Source organism: Echiichthys vipera (genome assembly GCF_963691815.1).
Source record: "Echiichthys vipera genome assembly, chromosome: 9".
NCBI lineage: Eukaryota > Metazoa > Chordata > Actinopteri > Perciformes > Trachinidae > Echiichthys > Echiichthys vipera.
In genome coordinates this window covers 8,471,210-8,492,317 of record NC_139834.1, presented here as the reverse complement: position 1 = coordinate 8,492,317, position 21,108 = coordinate 8,471,210, and the positions used below count along the sequence as shown (strand labels likewise).

Genomic DNA, 21,108 nt, shown 5'->3' with positions numbered 1-21,108 from the left:
ACATTACACCATTTGGGAACAGCCCCTACTTGCCAGTAAACGTTAGTAAAGCTTTCAGGTAAATTTACAGAGCATTTCTAACACTTCACATTTCTAAGAAAGCCGTGAAGCAGAAAAAACTAAATGCGTTGTTAAATTTGAACAGACTTCACAGAAAGAGCCTGTTAAATAGATTCCCCACTTCCTGGTATTAAACACAACTCTTGTAGTTCTCATGATACGTTTATTTATTTAAAAAAACGGCTCCAAAATCATTAAATACAAATTTCCTTTTTTTGAAAACCTTTTCGAGATGAAAAGTACAAATGTTGGCATGATTAAAACTGTTCAGTCATGTTTAGGCGACAAAGACCTTCATAAACTCTGTACACAATACAAAAATAAATGCATAATACGACACTAACTGAACTAGCAGATGTCAGTCCAAGCTCTTGGACTTGAAGGTGTCGAGGTGCAGCTCACAGCCCCATCACAGAGGGAAACCCAGCAGCACCTGCTGAAGGAAGGAGAGTGCTTTCAATCCACTCAGACAGACTCAGTTTCCCATGAAGCCCTCTACCATAAACTCATTAATACATCATCAACATCAGCCTACATCTCATTCAATGTTAGACCGTACTTTTTGGGCTACCTTGACCATCTCCCGTGTCCGCTTCTGGGACTTTCCAGTCCAGCTGGCGACCTTTTTCGTAGAGCCCCTTCAGGACCTTCCTCACTTCGTCGTTACCGCCTCCGCGACTCAGCTCCAGGTACTTCCTGTACAACTGCAGAGCGGTGCGCGCATCCTCTATGCTGTCGTGTGTCTCCCCCTGAATGTTGAGGTCTGGGAGCCACATGGAAAAAAGGAAAAATTAGGAAAGACTAGTCAGGTGCATCTCAACCGTTATTAAGTTTATGATGCAGATATTGGAAATTAATCTAAATTAATCTTTTGAGACTTGAACAACAGAGAATCAACTAATGTTTAGGCCACCTGCTTTTCCACAGAAAGGTCAGAAAAGTGTGTGCTTATTTGCTTATTTCTTTATTGTCTTCTTCTTAAAAGGTTAAAATAATTGATTTTTTGGCCACTAAGGGGGAAACTGAAACAAGCTGTATATAAAACGTTAACACGTTATGACAATTTAAGGGGATATGTCTAACTTTCTTATTTACACACCCAGCAGAAACAGAGCAACATTTATTCCTATGTCCTATGTCTGTCCACCTGAACGTAAAACTCTGTTTTGGTGTCTGCAAAACTCCTGAGAGAGACATATCTGTCTCTTCAGCTGCTGAACGCCCCACTGTGTTCACCAGCTGGTCTCTAACTGTGTCTGTCTGCTGTTTGGTGCTGAGCGGGTGATGTGCAGTGTGTGTTTTTTTCTCTGCATACAGCTGCCTGCTGCGTCTGAAACCTATGCTTTTAGAGCGGTAAGAGTGAACCAGAGCTGTAAAGATGTGGGTCAGACAGTTAAACATGAGAAGACGCCTCAAAGCCCTATGAAGTATCTTTTCAATTCAATTCAATATTATTTACAGTGCCAATTCATAACAAAAGTTTTCTCAAGACACTTTACATATAAAGTGAAGCAAAGACCACACTCCATGACTTATTTATGATTTACATAGACCCAACAATTCCCCCATGAGCAGCAACAAGTCGCACTAACTTGAATAAAAGTAGAAATAATTATTATAGTTATAATATGCAGTATTAATCCAGCAATCTTGTGCACACAGTGGCAACGAAAACCTTCCCTTTAACAGGTAGAACATCAAATCTCGTATATCTCTGTAGATTTGTCACTACGAGCGATGTCTTTAACATTACATAAGGCAACGCGGTTGGTTGTTAATAGAAAATATTGATTACAGCCGCTTTAACTTACCCAGGAAGTACCAGGCGAGAAACCTCAGAGAAATCATCCTCTTTCGGGGTAAATGGAACAGGTAGACAGTGTCGACGACTTGGTCTTTCAGCACCTTAAAAACAACAAAGACAGATTTAGGACACCGGTGCTCCTTTTATAGGGATTTTTTTGCACTGCCATGCACGACACAGCCACTTTAATATAAACTTAAATGAGTCATTTACAAAACAAATCCAACTCACCAGTAAATTAATAACCCGAAAGTCCTTCTGTAAACCGTGACCAACAAAGCGAACTCCAGTGTCGATGAGGAAACGCAGCTTTAAGTACGTGGACTTCAGAGTGGTCAAATGCTTTGAAGATATCTTCGCATCCAGGTCTCCCGGTTTGATGCCAGAATATTGTGTCAAATAGTCGACGACCTGGAAGAAGGACGAGGGGTCGACACGTTGGGTTAAGTTCAGAAAAGCACCGTGTCTCTTCAGGGTTAATGTTTGACTTTCATCAGAACTAATGAATAAAGACGCTTCCGTCAGATGGGAAATGTTGTTGTTGTGGTGTTTACAGATTGTGCTTTAGGGACTGAACTGCTAAAGAAAACACAGAAGAACAAAACACACTTCAACCGCTAACTTAAATTTTGTCTGCCATGAATGACGCGCTTCTCATTTCAGAACTTTCCAGAATCGCTTGAACTTGCCGCGGGCTGACCAAATGTTTTTACCCTGCGTGTGTGTGAGTGTACAATCAACACAAACAAAAGGACGCACTGTTTGATGACGATGAAGGCAACGTGATAGAGGCCTTGATCGGAAAGGTGTCATCCCCACGTACTATATTCTGATTCCACAACACTCAGCTCTTCCTTTAAATGGTAGTGATGTATTTGTAGAACTTCTTGGTGTTTCGCTCTCACCTGCTCCTGAGTCGAGATGTAGTCGTCGATGAAGGGCACCCCCTCGTTGGACCCCTGACCCCTCACACACGTGATCCTGGCCACAGACATCTGACTGGGCTTGATGGTCGACTTGGTGCCGTCACTGCGAAGCTCTGCCTCTTCCTGCAAACGCACACAATCATGAGGTTTAAGGGTCTTATCGCCAAAAAAAGGACTTGTCAATAGCCACAGCAATATTTGTATGAGCATCAACACAATGTACAAAATAGAAATATTGTTTAGATCATAGAAATTTGACATTTAATATAACAATTGAGCATTAGTCACATTTAGCTGATTAAAGTCAGGCTATCATTTTGTTTTGTTTTTCATAATATATCAAGGGTTTCTTTTTTTTTTAAATCAGTTTGTTCATATCGTATTGTTTACGATAATACTGTTATCATTTTTAATATGTAAAACATAATCATGAAAAGTTGGATGACAAAGAATGCAATAACTTGACTTGTTGACGTGATGTCGTACCATTACGCACAGCAACAACAAGCACGGCTGAAAGTGAAATTGCCACTCGCTCCATAGGTTTAACGCCAATCACTGTCCTGAATTCACGTCTCTTCGGACAAACTTAATCCACCCCTCCCCAAAAATGGCCAAAAGAAAGATGGAAAAAAGGAGCTTTCAACGCAGCTTACAAGATTATCTGTTTAAGGTAAAGAGCTGTTTGTCTCGTCCGCAGAGCCACCGTGGCTGTAACCAAAGAATCAAACATAAGAAACCCCACGACAAGTACAAGGACCTACACTGAAAAGGTTCAACATTACACATCTGGAGAGAAGGGAAAACATGCACATTTGCAGTCTTTTTTTTTTTTTTTAGTAAATATTGAGTTTGGCCGGCAACTTTGTCCCAGTTTTTAAATTTGGTCCACCGTGAATTGGAGTTTGACAACCCTGATATAGGAAGATCCTGGAGCGTGACTGTCATCTGGAGTGTTGGTTTGGTTTCAGAAGAGCAGAAGAGACAAATATCCTCTGCAAAATATGCCACACAACGATTGCTGCTAAAAGTCAGCAGTACTACAAAATCTGTTGAATCACTGAGAACAGCACAGAACAGTGCAGTCAAGCCGGCCTCCTAAAAAGATGGTCAAACTAACCTCCGCGTTGTATTGCGGTACGTGTAAATACTGGGCAATACGGTAAGAGTGTGTCAGAACTGGAAAGCAACTTTCTGGTAAACGCGATTTTACATTCATTCACAGTCGAACAAAACTACTGTCTGCTATCTGTATTTAAGAGAAAAATTAAATTTGAATTGTTTCAAACTTTCTAATAAAGAATACATTTACAAAAACCAAAATGTCACCACCTCAGAGTGTCATTGTCATCTTCTCATATAGTTAAAGTAGCTTCTAAAATATGGTCAGGAGCACGAGAAAATCTGATTACTGAAGTAGTTTATCCTCGGCTTTACAGTAACCAGGTTACCCCAGTGCATGTAAACACCCGGAAACTCTGAGTAACCTGGTTTCATGAGTCCACTTAAACATCCTGTGTGACAGAGTGAGGCGGTGTCTCTGTAACTCAGACTCACCTGGTTGAGGGTGACAAACTCAGCATCCAGCCCCACCAAGTCACCGGCCTGCGGCATCTCGCTGACCATGAGGGGGATGAAAGTGGCGTGACTCTTCCTCTGCTTGCGAGCCAACGAGGCCTCTGTCAGCAGCACGCTGGCGTCTATGGGATTTTTAACTGAGACAAACAGCGAAGCATGAGCGGGTAAATTGATGCAAATCTACGAGTAAAATCTCCAGATCGAACGCCCTCAGACTTACTGCGAAGGTCGTATTTGGTGTGGTAGTTCCTCTTGGCGTAATACAGAATGCCGGGCACTTTCCAGCTCACATCAAACTGAGCGGCTTCAGTCTATGTCAAATAAAAACAGAACAATACTTTTACATGACTGAAAACATGCTCTATCATTAGCATAAATTAAATCAAACATTTACCTTGTCAATTGGCTCAATTAAGAAATCATTGAAGAGGTACCACTGCTGATGAGTGACTCCCTGAAACAAACATTTTAGATGTCAGTTTTGATTTGATATAAAACATCAACTACAGTTTGAACTCTGCAGAAACAAGTCTCTCTGACAGACTGAATTTTTTTTTCACTCACCTCTTTTCTTTGATGGTAGGTCTCTCCCACTTTGATGTGCGCAACCAAGTTTCCACCGGTGCGAGCATCCAGGACGTGAGGCACCGTGACCACCAAGTCGTAGACAGAAGCGCCCTCCGCTTCTTCAGCAGCACTTAACTGATCAGTCGATGAAAAGAGTCGTTAGTAATCAAGTACATCTTTACACATGAGCCAAAAATAAAGCATTAAAATCAGTGTTTTAATGAAGATCTTTCTTCCTCACCTCCTCTCCTTCAGGCCAGCTGCTGATCTCCAGACCCTGACTTTTGCTGATGGACATCTTGAGAGAAAGAGGGATCCAGACGTGCCGCAGATCCTCCGCCCGTGTGTCAAAGGTGAAGCCCTCCATGCTCGCTATATCCTCCCCGCTACAGGGATGCACAGTGAGGTGAAAGTGAAGTTTCAGGTGATGTTCACGGGAGCATTATCTACTGTCAGACTCTATTTTTTATTGATAGATCAATTAAAATCATTAATTGATACTGGAAAAAAAAAATCAAGTATGCAACCCTATTCATTTGATTTTAAAGGGATCTTACTCCAAGCACCACTCTGTGGGCATGGGCGGTGGAGGTTCTTTTGGTTTTGCAGGTTCCATTGCCTCTTTCTGCATGGCCTTATTGAAGGCGTACTGTGAAGAAAAACAAACACATTAATTAATTTAACTAACAACAGTAAGTATATTTGAAACTTGCCAGGATGGAAATAAAACCAAAATGACATTTTTCCGTTTACCTCCGCCTGGACCTTCCAGAATTCGGCTTCTTTAGCGCTGTTCACCTCACAGTTGATGACCAGGACATCTGGGAGACATCGAATGTTGCGTGTCTGCACCTACAGCAGCACACAGAGGGACTCTCATGATGGCGAACAGGGTGGAAATCAGGCTACACATGTGAGCTCAAATAATAAGCTGGAAGCTGGGACTCACTGTGGGTTGATACTTCTCACAGTTTTCACACCACGCCTGAGTGCTCTGCTCCAGACAGATGCTCTTCTTCAAGATCTCAGCAAAGTCGTATTCCATTATTGTTTTTTCTGACGAGTCAAAGAGAAATGAATATATTGTGAACAAACTTCTATCTGCCCCAGGTTGTCTCCCAGGGCCAGGCTTGAGGTACTAAAGGCGAAAGAGTAAACTCACCTTGAGAGTTCTGCTCAGGGTAATGCATGGTGAAGAGCAGCGTGAGGGAGGAGCGGACCGTCTCTTTGCCACAGCGACACAGGCTGCTGTTTTCAACTTCACATCCAAACAGTTTTCCGATGGCGGAGTCACCAGAGGAACCCAGAGAACTGCATAAATGTATCATCGACACAGCACAAATAAATTAAACTTGTTTCTGCAAAAGCTTCGAATTCCTCCAGACTGTGAACTGGGCGCGTTGGCTGGTCTGACCTGCTGCTGGCTCCCCTGTAGGCCTGTGGGCCCTCCTGCTCCTGTGTCTCCTGGTGGAGCTGGGTCAGGATGAAACGGTTCCAGCTCTGGATTAAGCGGCCGAGTCTGGCCTTCCCCGTTTGCTCGTCTGAGTCTGCGAGGATCAGACCGAGCGCTGAGGCTTCGGGGATGGTACGAAATGCTCGGAGGAAGTTACTGGCCTTGAGGAAAGGAGATAGAAGAGGTTGGTTCGGGAAATCTACATGAGAGACAATGTGCAGTTACAACATAATGTGGATCAGGGATCGACCTTTATATACATCGACTGCTTCTGAGGCCTCTAACTGAATCTCTGTGGTTTGAAGTTTAGTTTCTAACCGTTTTATTTTACACTTACACTTTCAGCTGTAAAGGACTCGCGTTAAGTTACTTCTGATGAAAAACAAACATTTACAGATTTTACTGCTTCAAAATTAAAGCTTTTAAATAACAAAATAAGAGCGACTTTTATAATGAAGACGTTATAGGAAATTAAATGTGTTTATCCACCGTTTTGTAGCATCATTTTGAACACTTACTCGCCAGCTTGAAAATACCAACAGCATACGTTGCAACAGTAACGTATGCTACAATATCCTACGTTTGTGAATTCAGGTACATTTTATGAAAATAAAAATATGAAATACAGCCAAAATACACAGAGCTATTATGGAGCCAAAGCCCTGAAAAGCTGGGCATCTGAAGACACACCTTCAAGCAGGTAGCCCTGTTGTAATGGAAATGGAAATCTCTGCTGTGGTGGGCTGACGTGCCGAGTCAAACCAAGCAGAGCCCATGTGTATGGACAAACAGCACTACCGGTATTCAGAGAAAGAGTAACAAATAACTACCTGACATGGATCTCCTCGTGACAAATCCAACATGTGGAAGAGGAAGCCGAGCTCACAGGCCAAGCAAAACTCCTTCTGGCACAAATGATTCTGCACTATACACCGGATCGGCTCCAGGAAATACAACACCTAATATGCCAACACAGAAAACAGAAGAGCAACGACTCTGCATGGGTCAAAGACAAAAAAAAAACATCTTCTGTATAGTCATGAAATTTAAAAGAAAAAAGCATCTTACCTGGATCATGCAGTTGCAGTAGGCGTTGGGGATGTGAGGCTCCAGGCCAGCAAACAAGGTTCTGTTGTAATGTTTGAAGTCAAAGTCCTCGAGTCCAAGTTTAGAGTATTTAATTGTGACCTGATGCGGCATAAAGATAGAAACATGTTTTTATAACAGCAAACAAATGATTATAAGATAAAAATCAACTGAATAATAAAACCATAAGTTTGACCTTTCTGTACTTTTTGGGCACCATGTAGAGGTGTGGCTCTTCATCGCGCCCAATTGGTGATTCAGGGACCTGGTTGTAATTATCATAGTCTAGCTCCACATCTTTAACTTTGTAAGGGACCTGAAACCAACACAGAAAAGGATTTTAGATCGTTAAAACTGAGCTAAATTGAACTAAATCTAAATATAGTGGAAATGACACCATACTAAGGCTGTTGCGTTTTATTTTTTATGTGTTTAACTATTTTGAAAGCCTCTACAGCAACAAGAGGATGTTGTGAAGTAGTGTAAGATCAACATTGACTGTTTTTGACATGCCTGGTTGCGAGGGCGAGTACGAGGATTTGCTGCATAACCGATGAACCCAACGGTTTTCATTGTGCGCAGGATTTCAGGGTCCACAGGAGGCGCTCGTCTGTTGGAAAGAACAGCGTTCTTAGTGGAAAACATTTAATAAAAAAGAGCAAAATGGATGAGCGTCGTCTGATTGTGATGTTACAAGTTGATCTCCCTGGCTGGGGAAAGTGTTTGTTCTTCTGCGTTTCCCACTGAGCAATGAAACACTTTTCAGACAGGTTCAAATTTACAGAGCATAATTCAAATTTGCTGAATTATTTTAATGAAATCTGGACAGGCAAACTAACATTTCAAGTCACATTTAAGACCAATTAACTAGTGATGTAAAATGTGATGTTTCTCAGTCTGGCAGTTCAATTTGTTTTCAAATAGTTCCACATGTGATTCACAACATAACATGAAGTAACACACTTCATGAGAATTAGCCAGCCAAGCGCTGCAAAAAAAGAGAAATGAATAAGTTCCACACTGTGACTAAATATGTTTCATTGTGTGCAGTGAGATAATACATCCCAGTTTGATGTTTTGGTTTCATTTCATGTAAAGTTGCACCAGTACAAAGATCAAGCTGGTAATATTCTGTATTTCTGCTGTTGTCACCAAATTCTATAAGAAGATCAAAACCAAAAACGGGTGAGTCTGTCTCTCAATACTTTCCAACTTCCCTATCTTGTCTGTGGCACTCAGTCCCAAGCTCATTGGTTCCTCCTACTAAAGACGTAAATCTTTAACAAAAACAATTTTTGACAAAGGCTGAATCATTTCCTATAAAAGTCAATAGTGTGGGAACAATTTTCAGCAGCAGATGTGGTGTATCTGGGATGGCCCCAAATAAACTATAGTCAATCAGTGCAGCATTGTGAACCTACTGAAGTGTTTTTAAAAGTTTCTGAACAATCATGGAGCTCTCTGACTAATACTTGTGACTGTGTTACCTGGGGCTGGGTGTAGCCAATGTCGCGGACCAGTCCGACAGCAGCTGCTCTGTGCTGGTCAGCGGCATGGGGATAAGCGAGAGAGGCAGCAGGTCATGGTTCCAGTCCAGCTGAGGCAGGGTGTCCACGAGACACGGCAGAGCAAACTCTGTCTCCCGGGAGTAGTCGTTAAATGAAACCTCCGGAGCATCAGACCACAGGTGAACACATCCCCCGGAGTCCCCGAAGACCAAGGCTTGTTTGCTGGCCGACACATCAAAGCTCATGAGCAGCTGGCCCACGGTGTTGACGTGAAAAATGTCGGCCATATTTGCAAGACCAGTGGGCTCACAGAACTGGCACTGACCTGGACAAAAGAAAAAAAGGAAGTGCTACATTATTTCCAAGCTACATGTGCCAGTATTCAGGAAACTTTTTCACTCAATTGTGAAAGTCAGTAAGGTGTAAGGTCAGGTATTTGAGAGTGTGCCTAGAATATTAATCTTGATGTTATTATAATGAAAAGCATGTGTCACATTTATAAAATACGTCTACAAACACACTGACTACAAAACTTGCATGAAGGTGACCCCACGTTCTCCGGTTGATACCTGTCTGTGAGATGATCGCCAGCCGTGATGTGTAGGTCGGAATGAAGCGCAAGAAGAGGGGGTCCACATGCACCTGAAGTGGCGTTACAGCTCGCATCATACGGAGGTCATACACCATGAGGAATCGGTCACATGCTAACCCGTTCATTCCTCGGCTGGAGAACCCGCACGCAGCCAGAAGGTTTCCGTGAACATCGAAGTCCGAGAGGCTGCCAGAGAACGCATCAAACTCTTGCTCCGTCTTGAAGCTACGCAAGTCCCGAAGGGTAATCTGTTTTTTTAACAGGGGTGATTTTGAGTGTTGTGTAAACAAACAAAAAAAACATCTTTCACAAACTGATGTGATCATTTTGTCCTTACCTTGCCAGAAGTGTGTCCACAGAAGAAGTAACGACCGGTTTGGCGCATTATTGCCACTCCAGGTACCTCAACACTGAACTGTCAATTACACATGACAAGAAAGTAAACACTCAATCACTTGCTTTTAAGTATGTTGTGATATTATATGAAAATTATATATGTGGTGCTGTGCTGCATACGTAGATAGCAGTGGTTGTTAGTAATCTCTCACCTTTTGAGTTTCTTGAACAGTATTCAAGTCAAATTCAACGGCATAGTTTTGTAATCCACCCATGAGCACGGTGTTGTTATTGGTCATGAGGAGACTGTGCATATCAGCTCCTTCGTCCATCCTGGAATGCACACACACATTACCAGTAGTCATAAAATATGTGAGAGAATACATCACTTTACAGCTGCAGTTTGTCGACAATCAATCTCAGCACAAGGACATATAGCATAAACAATAATTTGTGACACTTACGGGTAATCAAACATAACAAGGCCCCCTCGAGTGTGGCATTTGAGGTTACACTTGGAAAGGAAAAGGACGCCTGTTTCCAAACTCTGAATTTGTCTGATGTCATCTGTTGCATTCGCTTGGAAAGAAGAGTGGCGTCCCATTGTAGGTCCGAAGAATGAGGTCACATGACCCTGAAGATAATAATTAAAAGGAATAAGAAGAATAACAAAGTATGTTCGCATTTTCATTAAACTGGAAGCAACCTGCATGTTTCAGAAACAATATAAACTCCATCATATTCAAAGCTCTTACTCTGTGGTTTCCCATCCAAAGCATTTCCTCCTGGAGATCAAAATGTGTTGCAGTGACCGGGATGCCAACTTCTGAAACTGCACTGTGTAGCTCTGAAAACATCCCCTCCATGAGGTGCACAGGATCGGGGCCTGTCACGGCCAGCCCCTCCGGATCGAGCTCCACGCCCTGCAGTAAGCTGGGGTTAAGGTGGGGGTCCATGGAGGGCTCCATCCCTGCGTCCAGAGTCCCGTGAAGGCTGGATGGGTACTCACCCATCCCAGGGTCGAGACTGTCAAAGTTCATCATGGGTACAGCTAAATCAACCTGCAGAAGAATGAAAGCTTCTGTAAACAACAATACCACTCTAGCTCAGGGGACTTTAATGTGTTTTAAGCCAAAGACTCCTCAGCTGAAAGAGAGGCGAAGCAGGGACCCCCCTTAGACTAATATTGTATTAAATTTAGATGCATATTAAACAGCTAGGGCGGCTTAAAGCCTATACAAACAGCTTTTTATGGTGCATACAATACTAAGATATTACAATGATCACTGTTAACATATCCATATATGTATACATCATATGTTAATGTTAAACCTACATTTGAATGGCACTTTGAACCCTTCAGCTCAATTGTAGCTGTGAATGAATACCTTAATAACTATCTATGTGACTACCTTAATAACTACCCAAGTGACTACTTAAATAACTACCTTAGTAACTACCTTAATAACTACCTTAGTAACTACCTTAATAACTACCTTAGTAAATACCTTAATAACTACCTTAGTAACTACCTTGATAGTTCTAAGTGGCTACCTACGTGACTTACTCAATAACTATCTAAGTAACTATTTCAGTGGCTTCCTTGCCTATACGCCAGTAAGTCTATCATCAAGGTTGTGTTAATGTTTTCATTTATTTATCAACAAATGTGTCTTTTCTAAGAATACGTTGCATTCATGTTAATGTATATTTTGAGACATGTTTTTGAAAATGTGCATTAAGTCTGAGGACCGCCTGTGGAAGATCTCCGCTAATAAATACATTTACCGAGTTGTTTTTTAGTAAACCAAACATAAGTATTGATCCACATCTTCAGGGTAACGCTAGCTTTGGCTAACGGCAGCTAGCCCCAGAAGCTAGCGTTAGCATGGAGCAGAGAGACACTGTTATTAATGCATTTAGTCCTTTTTACACTCAAAATATCTGCATTACTGGAGACATTGTGTTTCAAAGATACTGAAAGACTTAATGAAATATGAATATAAAGTCAACACCGACCTCTTGAGATACGTCTAACGGCACAGGAGCCCATGCTGCTCACTTCATTCACAACAATAACACATAAACAAAAAAACACTTCCGGGGTAGACAGGTGCGTTCAAGAACCGCAGGGTTTGTGAGTGTCATGTAACTATTCCTGCCGTTAAGCGCAGTGTAATTTTGTGATACATGTACCTTCATTTATTGATTTTTTTTTAGTTTTTTATTTATTTATATGTTAAAAAAAAAAATCAAGTATGTGTTATTTATGTATCTCTGTGCTTTCTAGTTATGTCATACTATTGTTTTCTGTTTTCTTTTTATATGTTTTAAAAAAAAATTGATTTGACTGCTTTATATCCATTAAACATATAATCATTTAACAAAATATGAATTGTGTTGAGATAAGATCAGCCTTTATTACTCCCACAGTGCGAAAAGAACCTGGGGAGCAACAAGGGCTCTAGCGGCTTGCTCAAGGACACTCCAACAGAGCCAAGGATCAAACCTCCAACCTTATGGTTTCGAGCACCAGCGCTCTGCCTCCTGCACCACAGTTGCCCCAAGTCATTTTCCCTCTGAATGGTGACATTTTGCATGATGAGTTCTTTTCATACTGTAAGTACAATTTTCTGTAAATCATTAAAATAAAATAATACTATAAAATACTTGTAATAAGGTACTTTTACACTCTGTGCTACTTTTACTTAAGTAAAAGATCTGAGTACTTTTTCCACCACTGGCTACTAGTTTGAGATAATTTTGCAAATTTGCAAACCTGAAATAACTATTGGAAGCAACGATTAGTTAATCAACAGACAATTAATCAGCAAATATATTACCTTTGATGGTCCATGCACAAAATGTCAGTGATTTTCTTATAAAAGTGTCAAATTTAGGAGCAGAGTTAGTAACTTTACATATTTGTTCTTGTTAATATGAATTGAAGAAGCAAGCTATCAGCACTCCTTCCACCTTTACCAATGTTTTAAATTAATTACTTAATAAATGAGGAATAAAAAGCCTGCTTCCTCAATTTGTTTGATCATATTGCTGTGCACTAAATGAGTCATTTGCAGTCATATATTAATTTACCACGTCACAGAACATAAATGGGAAAGATTAAGGAAGCTTGAAAATCTATTTGCCTTCCCTTATCGTTTCCTTTCTCTGAAAAAAAAAGAAAAGAAATTCATTTGAAAGGCAAACGTTTTTCTCTGGTAGACCAGAGGGGCAGATCTCAGACACAGATGGAAAGTTTGTCCAATCTGTGAGAAGAATTCTGCTCATTATCATCCTGAAATGTAAAGGTTAATCTCACTTCCTCCACACAGCTATAGATGCGAAACTTGATTAGGACATTTTCAGGTTAATTGGTGTTGTCTACCACACACACTTGTTATATTAGTAAATTAGTAAATATTTTCAGCAGAGCTCTTAGATGCTGTCTTTAATGCTGGTATTGGTATCAAGAGTCTATGCACGATCTGATATCATGTAACTAACCCCTCAAAAACTACTTTAAAGTAGTTAATAATGCTCTTTTTCCATTATGACTGTCAAAAGAAAGTTGTTTTTGTATGAATTCTCTGTATGTATAACCTGAGCCAGAACCAGATAGCAATCCTATCACATCCATACAGGGTTAGTGGTATACAGCTGTTAATATATATGTAAATGTTTATGGAAGTGTGTTTTTAATGCATTGTTACTTGGTATCAGCCGAAGGAAAAAACTCTATCAGAACATGTCTAATTTTCAGATAAGCATATTAAGTAAATGTCATTAAAGTAACCCCATATTGATGGTTGGAGATCAGGAAAATACATAATATTTTTAAAGCGATATTATAAATAACCTTGTTGATAACAGCCCGGTTTACCTGATGAAAACAGACACGTATTGTGTTTTTCCAGTGGTGTAAAGTACATTTACTCAAGTACCTTAATTAAGTACAATTTGGACATAATTATACTGTACTTGAGTGTTAACATTTTATTCAGTCCAATTTTATTTATATTGTCAAATCATAACCGAAATTATTTAATGGCACTTTCCATTAAGAGTAGGTGCTACTTTATGCTTCTACTCCACTACACCTTAGAGGGAACTATTGTTTGTTTATCTATTTTGTAATATTTACACCTCTACGTTTATTTGACACCTTTAACATATAAAACATATGATACAGTTATATGATATAATGCATCCTAATCTACCCAGAAGTATACAACGTATCTAAAATTGGCTCCACACTGATAACAAATGTTCTTATGTTTAAAATGAAAACAGAATAATAATCTATAACACTGTGAAAGAAGCCCTTTTGCCTATTTTACCTTTAATACTTCCTACATCTAATATAGTCATTTTAGACTGTATTCTCACTTTGTATGTATTTTATTTAAATCAATCTAAATCACTGGTCTTTTCCTTCCCGTTATGCGATAACCGACAATGATCCAACATGATGTAATTATTCTGAATGTGTGTGCGTTGCGTGAATAGTGATTGGCACTCAGCATGAACTCACCTGAGGAAACCCCTGTGAGGTCATTATAATGGGGATAAAAGCAGCAGCGCTGTACGCAGCCCTCTCATCTCTCCCAGGGACGAGCTCACAGCAGGACACACCGACCACCGGATAAAGCTCAGCCCCCAAAACAACAACAACAACAACAAAACGCCATGGATTTTTCTTTTGTGACTTTTGCCCTTCTCGCGTTTTTCGCGGCTGCACGCTGCGCTCCGCACGGCCACACTCTGCAGGATGCATGCGCGGGTGTGCGGAGCAGCTCTCTGGAGCTCAATCGCATTGCCCGGACTGCATCAATACAGGTAGGGGTGTTTTTCTATTTTATTACCTGGACTTTATTATTAATGCAAAATACACGAAAAACATTGAAATGAGTCTTTCAAACAGCCACTAGATTTTTTTCACTCAAATTATATTTTGTATAAATGTAATGTTTTAAAATGTATATTTCTATGTTGAAGCATTTCTGTAAAGTGTCTGTTAATGGCAGTATATCAGGGATATTATTTTTTAAACTAAGAAGTGCTGACTGGGCATATTTTGCTCACCTTAAACTATCATTAGTGTTAAATTAACTCCTCTCATGTATGTATATTCGCTTTAAATTAGCTGTATATCACAGCATTTATTGCTTGATATCTTTATTACTTTATATAATGCAACACTGTCAGTGAGCATGTTTGTCTCACATCTGTCTGTAGGCACGAAATGGATCCAACGATTTGATGGATTTCTCCACTTCGCTTACTTGGATGGAGGCGAAGGACATGTGTGATCCTGAGACCCTCAAACAGAAGTCTGCGGTAAGCAACAAAAAGAACACAAAAAAATATCACATTAATTTCAGTATACTGTATGGTATCATATTACTGACAGCAAATGACATAAAGGTACAGATTGTGATGTGAAGTCTTTCTCTTCCTCTCTTCATCCTCAGACGTGTCTTGAGAAGATGCTCAGCGTCCTGGCAAGCTACGACTCCTCAGTGGAGAGGGTTGCTGGGTTTCAAAGCTGCTCAGTTGCCAGAACAGTGAAGCCGGCGATCCGCAAACTGCAGGAAGACATGAGAAAATGTGTGAAGTCAAAAGCAAAGATGAATGACCAGAAGGTAAGTACCTGAAATAAATGTTCCACACAAAAAAGTCCAATAAGCTTTGGGAGCAACAGGGTTATTTACATCTGTAAGAGTCAGCGTTCTGTGCAGCATTTGTCAGGTAAAAGCTTCACGTTTATTTCTGTTTCTACAGGAGTCCCACATCCAAGAACAGACTCAGACCATCGCTGGCTGGCAGGAGGCTCTGTTGTGCCACTACACCATGGACAGGCTCTTCTCCTTCTCCATCCTCACCGCTCGAGTCTTTGCTGTTGGTGATCCGGCCCATCACACAGAAGGCGCCGCTCAGAAATGCATGTAGTGCATGAAAATGTTTACACAAAGAATCCTGTATGTGATCACATTGATCAAAGTCTCTAGTACAGCCTCCAGGGGCTGCTGATGCATCTACAACAGTGTTTCCACTCTTGTTTCTGCCATGTATACATGGAAGGTATTTCCAATGGAATTATTATCTCACATATTTATTCAAATCATATTTATTGTATTTATTTATGGATATATTTATTGCGATCAGTTGTTCTATGTAATTTCTTATACACAATAAAGGCATTCATAACAAACCATATGATGTGTTCATAAATGTCACAGTGTTTTTTTATGCTGACTGTTCCTGACACTGAAATATGATAAACAATCCCTCACTAAGGAGACTTGGGAAGTTACCTGCAGTTTTTGTGAATGAATTTCCAAAACTTCACCCAGAGAGATGTTTTGAGAGGCAGAAGGAAGCTGTGCTTTCCTAAAACACTCCTGCAGCTCTTCGGAGATCCACAACTTCCTGCATACTTCCTCCCAGTCAGTGGCTGCCCCTTTGTTCCCTCACACACTCTGATGATGCAATGTTATGTGTTAGTAGTAACTCAAAAGGGAAGGTGTCACGTTTAAGGGGAAGAGGAAGTAGCTTTGTGCTCAGCGTAAAGCTACCAGATTACTCAACAAGGGAGCTTGCTTCATTCAACCCCTCATCCCGCCACTCAGGGGTAAAAACTCCCAAATTTTACTTTCCCATTGACTTTTCAAAGGACTTTACAAGAAAGGTCAGACACTAATGATATAATCATTAAGGTGCACAAACAAAGGGAAATTAATGCACATTTAAAATAACACAACAATAATAATAAGGATGTACTGGCACCTCTGTGAAACTGTATATGTGAAGGGTTAATTATGTGGTGAGTATGAAAAGTGACGTGCAGGGCAGAAATACTGAACATAGCTTGTGTTTGTTCACACAAATGATGACGCAAGCATGAATGTCAGTGTGTTACAGTCAGAGGGTGACTTTATTATGTCATACATGATGTAAGAAATGTATCTGTTTCTGATCATTTAGACATGGATCACTGATTGTGTGTACAGTTTAACTAAACAACCACACTTATGATAGCCTGTTATTAGAGCCTCCTGAGACCTGGAAGAAGAAACGTTTTTGTATGTATTTATTTAAGCAAAATAGTTTAAGTAATTGGGATGTAAGAAACATTTTGCAAATATTTATTTATCAGAAATGTAATTTCTTTATTTTTTAAATATATCCCTTGAAGTGAATATCAGGTTAATCATTTTGAAACATAAAAGTACATTACAGTGCATACATTATGTTAATAAAATCACTTTCATGTTATCATGTCATATACAGTATATATATATATATATATACTAGGAAAATGATATGTCTGACTCTTTCAACATCATTTTTCCTGTATTTTAAAAGGCTTATATTTAACATACAAATCAAATCAAATCAAATCAACCTTTATTTATATGGTGCTTTTCATACAGAAAAGTATCGCTACGTGCTTTACAGAGATGTACAGAAAAAGAGAAACATCGAATAAAATCAGGAGAAGAAAGTTTAAAAGAACCCAACCCTCCCACAGTCATGCACAGAGACACATACAAATGTATATACGTTCATTCACACATTCACATAAACACACACAGCCATGCAGACACACAGACACACACACTCACACCTACACCAAAGCTAGCTGGCACTACAGAGACATGGCCGGGCAGCGAGACCTGAGGTACAGAAGAGTCTAGAGGAAGCTACCTTTGGGGGGGCCAACCACACCGGGAGAGATCCCAGTCCAAGGTCACAGGGAGCACATAGTATACAGTACATTTATGATATAATAATGTCAATAAAAAAACAAATTCCTTATGAAGAACAGAAACAATACATCTTTATAACTTAGATAATTTGTCTCATACTGTAATAAAACATGTTTGCTGAAATTCAGCCCATGTTATACAGTTCACTGTGATTTAAATAGTCTGCATGCAGAAGGATAGAAAGAGAAAACAAAAATACATTTCTGGGTGTGATATCAGACCACAGAATCTGCTGGAAACCTTGTAAAATATGTGCGGGCAAAGTTCTGTGAAAGAAACAGACACATTCAGGATGATGAAGCATTTTCATTGTTCATATTACCGTGGGCATCACCTACAAAAGCATCTGCGATCATTATGCACATTACAAAAAACAGCCAGAGGGAGAGTAAACAACGTTTACAGTTTTAAGACTTTTATTTTAATTTAAAACTGCACAAACAATGTAAGGAATCATTTACTTCCTGGGAATATCAAAACTAGACTTACCAGAAGAGTGTTTTTCTGCAGAACATTATGATGTCAGAGTGGAGCCGTAAGGAGAGTAAACAATGTTGTTTATCAACTTTACAGTAACATTTGAACTTTTTCAATGCGAGGAATAATTGACTTCCCAGCAACGCACTGCAGTTACCAGAAAACATTATAATGTCATGGTGGAGTTGACCTTTGACCTTTTGGATTTAAAATGGCCCCACTTCATTATTTTATCCTATGGGACGTTTGTGTGACCATGTCCGAGTTTAAGTGTTTAACTTGAGAGGAAGAATTTGAAACAAAGTTGTTTTTGCACCACTCTTGTGTGCACATCAATGTGTGGGGGGATGTTGTGGACTGGACTGCATAAATATCAGACAAAGATCAAATCATGTTTTTTGCCAGGTACAGGAATGAGGAAGGGGAATGTAAAGTGCACTGATGGTGATGTTGTTGTTATTGTTTGTTTTTTTACATTCTTGATAATGTTGTTGATCACGTGTGGAGAGAATGAACATATGGTGGTTTATCCAGTATCCTGTCTCATATGTTTGGGTCTCTACATTTTTGTTTTTACATGTCATCTTAATTTTATTCATCATATTTAACACTTATCTTTATGTTTATGCTTGTAATAATACGCTTTGATGTAAATCTACCTGTTTACTGTTTCATTGTGATTGTTTTTCTGTGAAGCACAATTTCCTTGTATTCTGAAGCATGCTATATAAATAAAGCATATTATTATTATTACTATTATTATTATAATATATAATATATATTATTATTATTTCTTATATTGGTTATTATACTTATTTATTTTTCATTATTATTTCTTATTATTGGTTATTAATTTTTCTTATTTCTTTCTTCTTAAATTCTTATTATTATTGGTTATTATTGGTGGATGCTGAGTTGGAGAGTTGGTTTTGTGTAATTGAGTACTGATTAGATTATTATAGAACAGGGGCAGGACTACTATATGCATGCTGCTTCTTCCTACTGCTTTTCGGACAAGAATTGTGAATTTAAGTTCATATTAAGTTCGGTGCATATTCACCGTTATTATTGCTTTTTTACATTAATAAATAAATTCTATTCAGATCCTCAGTGTTTTCATGAATAAATATATATAAATAATAAAAATCCATATAATAAAAAATGTTTTCCAATAAATGACTGGAGTCAGCAAACCTAAGTTCCTCAGGATGTGCTGCACATGTAAACCATGAGTCATTTGTGATGTCACTTCCTAAATTTCTCTACATGACACTCGTGCTACTGGGAAGCAGTCTGCTGGTGTCAGCCCGTGTCAGCCCCTGCACACCCACAGGTGTTTTCAGTTAATCCGTTGATCAGACCTCTTCTCAGGACTGTGTGGGTGTGTCTACTATGAATGGTTGACATCTTCCTGAGTCTCCTGTTAGCTTTGTTTCACCTGTTAAGGCAGGACATAGTTCACCTTTATCCTTCTTATTGGTAGATGGACATTTATGACCTCATAAATCCCCATCAAACTCTCATCAAAGCCCCGCCCACCTTCAACCCAAGCAGAGGTCTAATCAGCCAGGATAAGTGAAAACACCTGTGTGGGTGTTCAGGGGCTTTAAGTCTCAGTTCAGTGTAAAAGATTTTACTCCGTACTCTTTCTCTCGTGTCTGTGAACTCAACTGATGCTCAAGTGTAGACTCATTTGTGTTTTTAAGGCACACAGGGTGAAAAGCTGGTGCACTAAACGTAACATTAACTCTACGGGGTGAGGTAGTGAAAGCTAACGCAGCTACTGGTTTAACAGGTTGGTTTTATCAGTGTGACCTGCTGCCCCCGCGACCCGACCCCGGATAAGCGGTTGAAGATGAGATGAGACCTTGATTTGTCAGGTACTTATTTTGCTGCATGAGCCAACAACAACAAAAACAACAACAACAACAACAACAACAACAACAACAAATATTCTGGTTTCTTCCTCAAGGACTTTCACATTGTGATACATCATGATTAATATCCATATTATGAAATAAAATTATAGGCTGGGATTTAATCCATATTGCCCGTCCCTTATTCAGTCAAGTAATTTAATATCTGAGCATCACTGGACAAGTTTATGTCACAGACAAAAGGTCTTTTGCATGTACATTTATCCTGAGGATATTTATCCATGTGTAAAAAAGGAACATGGTATCAGTCACTATCAGTACTGGAAGTAGGTTTCAAACAAGTGCTGGGCGATATGGAGAAAATCAAATATTACATTTATGACCAAAAACCTTGATATAGATATTGCTATAGGGTTGACTATTGATGCTTTCACAAAATATTTACACAAGATTTTTGATAAATAATCAGAATCTGAATCTGGAATACTTTAATAATCCCAGGAGGAAATTGTTTTCGTTGCAAACTCCAGCTATACAAACAAGCTATTTGTCAACAACAACAATGATACAGATAACATATATTTGTAAAAACTGAAATATAAAACAATATATATATATATAAATTAGCAAATTTACAATAGTAATATGAATAATAATGTGGATGTAGTGACTGAGTGGGTAAAGTAGAATAAGATGAGTAAGAAAATGACATAAGTCAACTGTTAAAACCAGGAAAACATTTATGCAATATTACGATATCCAAACTCTAAGACGACATCAAGTCCTTATATCACAATATCGCTATAGTATCGATATATTGTCCAGCCCTAACTGAATAGGTAATACTATAGATCACAGTGTAGCATGCTCTCTGGTAAGTCATTAAACAAAAAGTCTATATGAAAATAACCACACGCTAAAGCCTATTTTTGTATACTCCTGTGTGAATTAAACACGTAACAAATAAAAAACACTGATTATTTTCTCATTACATGAAGAAATTTAGTGCAAAATATAAACTTGAGTTATGAAGTGCTTGTTATTATCAATTTAGATGGTTTAGTTGTTTATC

General features: G+C 39.3%; 1 protein-coding gene across 3 annotated transcripts; it reads right to left on the bottom strand.

The window, feature by feature from the left end:
• Positions 1 to 209: 209 nt before the first annotated feature.
• On the bottom strand, positions 210 to 11,984 carry pan2 (poly(A) specific ribonuclease subunit PAN2). Of its 3 annotated transcripts, none has more exons than XM_083920175.1 (26): positions 11,930 to 11,984; positions 10,666 to 10,971; positions 10,375 to 10,544; positions 10,123 to 10,243; positions 9,912 to 9,989; positions 9,552 to 9,822; positions 8,962 to 9,307; positions 7,988 to 8,084; positions 7,671 to 7,790; positions 7,457 to 7,576; positions 7,219 to 7,347; positions 6,350 to 6,549; positions 6,098 to 6,246; positions 5,885 to 5,991; positions 5,689 to 5,787; positions 5,493 to 5,584; positions 5,177 to 5,321; positions 4,933 to 5,070; positions 4,763 to 4,822; positions 4,589 to 4,679; positions 4,348 to 4,505; positions 2,770 to 2,913; positions 2,096 to 2,275; positions 1,872 to 1,965; positions 620 to 823; positions 210 to 493 (listed from the first exon to the last, which is right to left on the bottom strand). In XM_083920175.1, the coding sequence occupies exons 2-26, from the start codon at positions 10,951 to 10,953 to the stop codon at positions 459 to 461; spliced, it is 3,636 nt and encodes a 1,211-aa protein (XP_083776301.1). In that variant the 5' UTR covers positions 10,954 to 10,971; positions 11,930 to 11,984; the 3' UTR covers positions 210 to 458. The 3 variants fall into 3 exon arrangements, with proteins under 3 accessions (XP_083776301.1, XP_083776302.1, XP_083776303.1); XM_083920176.1 differs by having other exon boundaries at positions 210 to 496; positions 632 to 823; XM_083920177.1 differs by having other exon boundaries at positions 632 to 823.
• Positions 11,985 to 21,108: the final 9,124 nt, after the last annotated feature.

Coding starts and splice junctions, on each gene's coding strand:
- pan2 (XM_083920175.1), bottom strand. CDS start 10,953: ATGATGAACTTTGACAGTCTCGACCCTGGGATGGGTGAGTACCCATCC. Junction 5,071..5,176: donor GCTGGCCTGAAGGAGAGGAG/GTGAGGAAGAAA, acceptor TCGACTGATCAG/TTAAGTGCTGCTGAAGAAGC. Junction 2,914..4,347: donor AGTTTGTCACCCTCAACCAG/GTGAGTCTGAGT, acceptor GTGCGTTTGCAG/GAAGAGGCAGAGCTTCGCAG.